Source organism: Protomyctophum parallelum (assembly GCF_964188405.1).
Source record: "Protomyctophum parallelum genome assembly, chromosome: 7".
In the NCBI taxonomy this organism is placed as follows: domain Eukaryota; kingdom Metazoa; phylum Chordata; class Actinopteri; order Myctophiformes; family Myctophidae; genus Protomyctophum; species Protomyctophum parallelum.
Genome location: NC_139705.1, coordinates 38178981 through 38186480, shown reverse-complemented (window position 1 = coordinate 38186480; position 7500 = coordinate 38178981). Strand labels below are relative to the sequence as shown.

At 42.6% G+C, this 7500-nt stretch overlaps 1 protein-coding gene across 2 annotated transcripts in view; it reads right to left on the bottom strand.

Moving 5' to 3' along the window:
• Nucleotides 1-7500, bottom strand: part of LOC310862443 (plexin-A1-like) — a 313564-nt gene that overhangs the window by 137689 nt on the left and 168375 nt on the right. For both annotated transcript variants that reach the window (XM_083770355.1, XM_083770356.1), the window contains exon 9: nt 1675-1875. In XM_083770355.1, coding sequence (XP_083626481.1) covers nt 1675-1875 — 201 coding nt within the window. The remainder of the gene's footprint in view (nt 1-1674; nt 1876-7500) is intronic.

Here is a 7500-nt window from a genome sequence, read left to right as displayed (position 1 = left end):
TGAACACATTTTAATGCATTACTAATTTCATGCAATTATACATGTATTTATAGCTGCACTATGTAACTTTCCTCTTCTACTGTGGATTTTAAACTGGTTTCCTGGACAAGTAATGACTTTATTTTTACCATTGCGCTAATAGAGCTTGCCTGCTTGCTCAGGGGATAAATTGAATGTTGACCATCAGGTCAAAATTGGGGGCAGATCCTGCGTCTATGTGAGACATGATGACCTTTGACAAGATCTAAATGTATCAATAGAAGAGCAGGGAGACTAAATACAACCAGGCGGATCTACAGTAGGCAAAGTAAGGCATGTGCCTTACTTGTTTACGTTTTTGCCTCCCCTCAGTCGAGCGGTTGTTTTGCCCTATTGCCCTATTTTGCCCTATTCAAGGCTGACAGTCAGTGACCAGACAGGAGAATACACATCTATTCTGTGTCCTGCGTGACTGGAAGGTGTTGGGCCTTTTCACACTCTAGTAAGTAATGCCTCTGCTGCATGCATCCCCCCAGAACCGGTTTTCACGTCACGACATATAAACACCACACACACAATGTCCCAACCTCATTCTTCATTTCATTCTTGAGACAGCAGAGGCACGCGATGGCACCGGAGAAAGAAAAAAGGTTTGTCCAGTGCAAACTTTATTTTCGACGCGAGGACGCCTGCCCTAAACCTCTAGGCGTACTATAGGCTACCACCACACCGCTAAGCTTACACCACCACGTGACCACGGCACCACCACCACCCGCACTGGGGGTGGTTATATTGTATTAACATACTCTACAGATTGGACATTGCATTGTATTCATTAAACAAAGACGTTCCATAGTGTCACTTTAAGTACAGAATCTGAGTACTTCTTCACAGCACACAATGAATAAATACATCACTGAGGCTTTTTACTGTGCATGACCTCGACTGGAGGAAGCGTACGGTTGACGAGCGTATTTCGCTGCAGATGGATTATGAACAAATCCTCCTCATTATAAGTTCACAGCAGTGATTTCTACAAGCACACAGAGAGACAACATTGTGGACTCTCTGTCTGGTTGCAGTGGTGGAAAAAAAGCACTCAAATGTTTTACGTAATTAAAAGTATCAATGCTGCAATGTAGAACTACTCCGTTACAAGTAAAAGTCCAGAATTCAAAATGTACAAAAGTAGTAGCATCAAAATGTACTTAAAGTACCAAAAGTATAAAGTACTCACTATGCAGAATGTCCCATTTCAAGTTTTCAAATGTATTAAAAATATATTTTAAATGTATATAGAGCTGAAGTGTTTAACCCATTTTGGGCGGGAACCCGTTTTGGTGTTAGCATTATGTTATGCTTTAACTATTGAAAAATAGCAGATCTACAAGGTCATAGCGCGCCACTCTATGAGCTTGTAGTTCTGCTATTTAAAAAAAATCAAAGAACGACTGACATAGAAATGGGTTAATGCATGTTTTGTAATAATAATCAAAGTTAACTAGTAGCTAACGTTTTCAAATAAATGTATAGTGGAGTAAAAGTACAATATTTGCCTCTCAGATGCAGTGGAGTACAAGTAAAAATATTGGAAATTGCAAATACCTCAAAATTGTACTTAAGCACAATACTTAAGTAAACGTACGCAGTTACAGTAACTGTCCACCACTGCCAGGCTGGCTGCTGCGTTCTTACCGTGGTCTTCTGGCACTGGATGCTGGTGCTGTTGAAGCGCAGCGCGGGGACGCTGTGCGAGCTGCCCTGGATGTGGAAGATGCACTCGTAGTTCCTCTGGCCAGACTGCGGCTGGGGAAGGTTCTGGGCCAGCAGGGTGATGGGCCTCAGAACCCCCGCAGGGATGTAGATCTGGGTCGACGGCAGGATCTGAGGACACTCCTGAGAGGGAGGGAGGGAGAGAGGGGGGGAGAGAGAGAGAGAGAGAGAGAGAGAGAGAGAGAGAGAGAGACAGAGAGAGAGAGAGAGAGAGAGAACACTGTGTAAACCAAATGACCTCAGTACATACTGTAGAAATCCTGTACATATTAAACAGAGCAAGTAACATTTTGAATAAATTGCTGCAACTGGCAAAGCATCGAAATACTGCTGTCAACTTTCAAAAGTTAATACTAAGCTAACCTCTCCTATATGGATGTACTTTCCTCACGGAAAAATACACAGTTTGTAATGCATAGTTTAAGATAGTCTTCCCTCAACGTCGCAATGTAACACAGCTGTGTCTGCACTTTTTATTTTATTCCTATTTTATATTCAATATTCATGTGTGCATAAATTGTTTTGTTTTGATTGTGTTGTTCTACTTTTGCTTTGTTAATGTAAACATACGTTTTCTCATGCCAATAAAGCTCCATTGAATTGAGTTGAATTGACAGAGAGATAGAGAGAGAGAGAGAGAGAGAGAGAGAGAGAGAGAGAGAGGCGATGAAGGTATCTTCTAACACAAAGCGTATAAAACAAGAGCAATGTAAACATTGCTGAATGTCCCTTCAGACGTAGACCATTCACACCTCACACCGTGCTCGACACCACCGCACAGCAGCACGCACAAGCAATACACACCAAGGGAAAGTGAAACTCACTAACAGCAAGAACGACGTACAGCATGCACGTACAGTACTTGGCCGTCCATTGCCAATTATGTCAAGAACGTTTTGAGATTGCATATCGTCTATTACCAGCGAATAGATTTGGTGTAGAGGGGGGGGGGGAAAGTAGGGGACCTAGTATAGAGCCCTGGGGAGCGCCGGTCAAGTAGTACAGTATAGAGGTTAAGTGGTTAGCATACTCTATAGGCTCAAATACCTTTTTAGTCACCCAGATAGCTTTAAGATGGCTAACATCAGGTATATAAAAGTAAAGGCTGTGCTGTATAATATGCGTGCTCAAGGTTGGCTTGGAAAAGGAATAAATCCATGGTCGGCATGCTGAGCAAGGACAGAAGATTACGTTTCCCTGAAGACTTGGTGACATTTAAATCCCTTCTTAAAACCATTTTTTTATAGGAAAGTTGTTGAATATAGGTTACTGGGGCTTTTATCATCTCACGCCACATTTCTGGACTTTATTTTATCCCCTGATGTCAAACACATACAGTCTGCATCAGATAAGACACACAATGCACATCCCCTCCCTCCCTCTCTCTCTCTCTCTCTCTCTCTCTCTCTCTCTCTCTCTCATCTCTCTCTCTCATCTCTCTCTCTCTCTCTCTTCTCTCTCTCTCTCTCTCTTCTCATCTCTCTCTCTCTCTCTCTCGTCTCTCTCATCTCTCTCTCTCTCTCCTCCTCCTCTCTCTCTCTCTCTCTCTCTCTAGTGGAATAAGAACTTTACTTAAGTACAATGTAATCGTACTCAAAATCGTCCACTTCTGCATTCTGTAACTCTGTCCTAACTGTCCTCTTTTGCTCTCATGTCGTTTCTGTGCTTTTCTTTTCGTAGTGTTCTCCCTTCATTTCTCTACATGGTTTTCATTACTGTGTTGTTGTTCTCCTCTTTCAGCCTGACATCTCTCTCTCCCTCCTCCTCTTTCACTGGTGGAAAGTAACTAAGTACTTACAATTGTGAGTTAGTTGTACTTTCCAATACTTTGACTTCTACTCCACTACATCTTGGATACAAATATTGTACCTTTACTTATTGAAAACTTTAGTTAGCCTAGGCCTACTAGTTACTTTGAAGATTTGGATTATTATTACAAAACATACATTAACCACGTCAGTCCTATATACATTTTGGCCATTTGAAAATAGCAGATCTACAAGCTCACAATGTGTTGCATTGTGATGATTGTGAGCTTGTAGATCTGCTATTTCCAAATGATGTTTATACATTTGAAAACTTCAAATGGGACATTATGCATAATGAGTACTTTTTATTTTTGGCACTTTACCTACATTTTTATACCAACACGTTTGTACTAAAGTAAATTTTGTATCCCTCTATCTTTCTCTCATTCTCACCCTCCTGTCTGATGTTCTCTCCTCCCTCTATCTTTCTGTCATTCCGCCTCTCAGTCTGACGCTAACAATGAAACAACAGACACGCAGTATGTCAATAAACACATTGCAGAAAAGCTGTCAAATAATACATCAAGCAGCTCATTTACCTGCAAGGCAATTCATCTATCATAAATCACATAAAAGTGTCAATGGTTCTGTCATGTTGGGTCTATTGACTATGAGTATGACTGCGTGCATGCATCATTATACTGACAAGCATTTCCTAAAGCGTAGCGGATTGTTAGATTTTTCAGAGGAACAAACAGAAGAATCACAGGAATGTCCTTTGGTAGCTTTTTTAAAAAGCACAACTTCACAAATGATACAAAATAAATCAAAGAATCTACTCGGCCTGTGTCTCATAGGCAGTGGTGTAAAAAAGTATTTGGAGTAATGGAATATTTCTAATGTTCAGTACTTACTTCTACTCCACTACATAATCTAATCTGAGTTCCCAGATACTTTTGCCAGCTCCCACATTTCAACTACATCTCAGACTATAAGAACTAAACTTTACTCCACTACAATTATTTGAAAACTTTAGTTACTAGTTTCTTTGTAGATTTGGATTATTATGACAACACATACATTAACCATGTCAGTCCTGGGCTATATACATTTCTACAAGCTCACAATGCGTCGCGAAAACTTGTGAAATGGGTCATTCCGCATTATGACTACATTCTACTTTTGGAATTTAAGTACATTATGATACCAATACTGTTGTACTTCTACTCAAGTAAATGGACTTGTCTACTTGCAACATCATCAGCATCATTTTTCGACCGCGGTCGATATCATGGATTTCACAATGCCATGCCAGACTTGCCAGACATGCTTTTACTTAAGTAAAGAATGTGATTACTTTTTTCCCCACCTCTGCTCATAGGAGGGCTGTGAACACTTCAGGAAACCCTCCTGCCAGTGACCAGAATGTGTCTGGAGAGATTAGCGCTTTTGGACATGCTTCCACCCAACAGACAGTGGCAACATTCTGCCCGTGTTGACTTAAACCAAGGACATTTATTACCGTGAGTGCTTGGGGAGTCATATGTCAAAAGAATGTACTGTTCGGAGCCACGCATTGCACCACCCGGATAAATACACTATAATTTTCTGAGGACTTGAGTTGTGCTCACATTCTCTTAAGTGCATTCAAGGAAGCCGTCGTTTTAAAAAGATATAAAAGCAAAAGTTGGCAGGAGCGGAGGAGCTTTGAGAGAGAGGGGGGGGGGGGGGAGACAGGAGGATCAGACAGGCTTATACTGTAGGGAGGAGGTGAAGTGAGGAGAAAGGTGAGCATATAATGAAAGGAGAGGAGATGAGGGGTTGAGGAGAGGGCCTAGGAGCCACGCACTTCGTTTAATAACGGAGAGATGAGAGTCACGCAAGGTCAACTCCCTGTGGGGAGAGAGAGAGAGAGAGAGAGATGAGAGAGAGAGAGAGAGAGAGAGAGAGCAGAGACAGAGACAGAGGACAGAGACAGAGACAGAGACAGAGACAGAGACAGATGACACAGACAGACAGACAGACAGACAGACGTTCAATTAAAGACAAAACTACACCATATTAGACATACTGTATGTATAGAGAGTTACACCACAGTCTACTCATGTTGCACTTGTACTCGTATATATGATTCATCCCAGAGGACGTTTTTTCAAGAGATGCTGGCATCTTTCTTACAGGCTACTGCTTCTGCTCTTCTACTCATGTCCCAGTCTATTTCAAGTTGCATGTACTGTAGTTCCGCCTCCCCTTTTGAAAAGAAACCTGGCCTTTATCTGGCACGCTACAATACTTTCAGAACCATCCTCCAAATTGCCCTTTATTTTCAAAAGGTACAGGGGAGGGTGGGGGGAGAGGGTGGGGGGGGAAACAGAAAAGAGGTTTCAAAACAAATACTAGAAAAAGCACTCAACAGTGTGTGTGGACTGGAGCAGACATCTGCCAGCTGGTCCATGAAGTGTTATGGTGCCATGGACACTATAGTGCAGAGCTCAGCAAAATGCTCAGTATTACTTTAACCCCAATGAGTGTGTACGAATGCAACCCAATGGGTCCCGTAAAGGGTCCATCTATAGACTCTCTCGGGTGTTGAATAGACTCTAAATCGTCAGAGCGCCGTGGAGACTTTTGCCAGGCTGTCCATAATGGTGTGTATACCGTGTAGGTGCCAATGCACACTGCACTGCACAATAAAGTGTTAGTGTTGAAGCGCTGATGGCCTAGTGTTAAGGTGCATGCTATGATTACAGAGCTGCCAGGCTCTAATGCAGCCTGATAGCTAGCCACAGATTTGATTCCTGGGGCTGACAACCTTTGCTGAGTATCACTCCCACCAGATGCCGAAAAACATGTTCACGCCTTTGTCTCCTCAAAGCTTGACTACTGCGACACACATCTCATCCAGAAGCTCCAGTACGTTCAGAACACGGTGCTGCTATAGGATCCTGAAATATGAACATGTCACAGCCATACTCCACTCACTACACTGGCTTCCAGTCTCCTCCAGGATAGAGTACAGGGTCTCCCTCCTTACCCATCATGCAAGCAACGCTCCCTCCTATCTAAAGGAACTCATCGAACCCCCGACCGACTGCCACCCGCTCCCTCCGCTCTGATAACTCACTCAGAAAACTCACTCAAAATCATAACGACGAATATTCTCCACAACATGGGGACCGGGCTTTCTGCTCGGCTGCTCCTGGGCTGTGGAATGCCCCGCCTGAGTGACCACCTGCGAGCAGTCCGTTGGCGGTGGAGGTAATAATTACTCATGATTACACATTTGGTTTGCTTTAAGCCATCTCTTAAGGTTGAATATGAAAGGTCAAATAGGTCTCTCTTATATCTCGGTAGTGCCAAGGGGTTCTACTGTACAGTATATGGAGTATTGTGTTTTTTAATTTCCTTTATGTGAACAGTTTAGACGAGCATAATTAACTTTGGAACAACTAAGGCCAGTGTGAACAGAATTACTTTGTTGCTGCCTGAGGAAGAGTGATGACTCAAAAAAAGTGCATTGTGTTTTTAAGCCTCTTTATGTTCATGGGCTTAGATAAACGCTATGAAGGGATGCAATTGAAGCCTTTTAATATCTTTCTGTACACTGTACAATGGGCTCCCTCCCCGTCTGTATTTTTGAAAGATGACAGAATATGGCTAACCATCACATTATTGTGAATGTAGAAATTGTAACAGAATACATGGTGTGTGTGTGTGTGTGTGTGTGTGTGTGTGTGTGTGTGTGTGTGTGTGTGTGTGTGTGTGTGTGTGTGTGTGTGTGTGTGGTGTGTGTGTGTGTGTGCGTTTGCATTCAGGGAGGCCAACAAAGCATTGCATTGTCCCGTGGATAGACAGGGAGACACTGACAGACCACTGGGTTTACTTGTTTTAAATCTGTGTTTGCATCATCGTTCATTGTCACTGTCAGCTGTCTGACTGAATGTGACAAAGGAACATCTCAGTCACTTGTAATGCTATAGCTGGCATGAAGAGACTCATT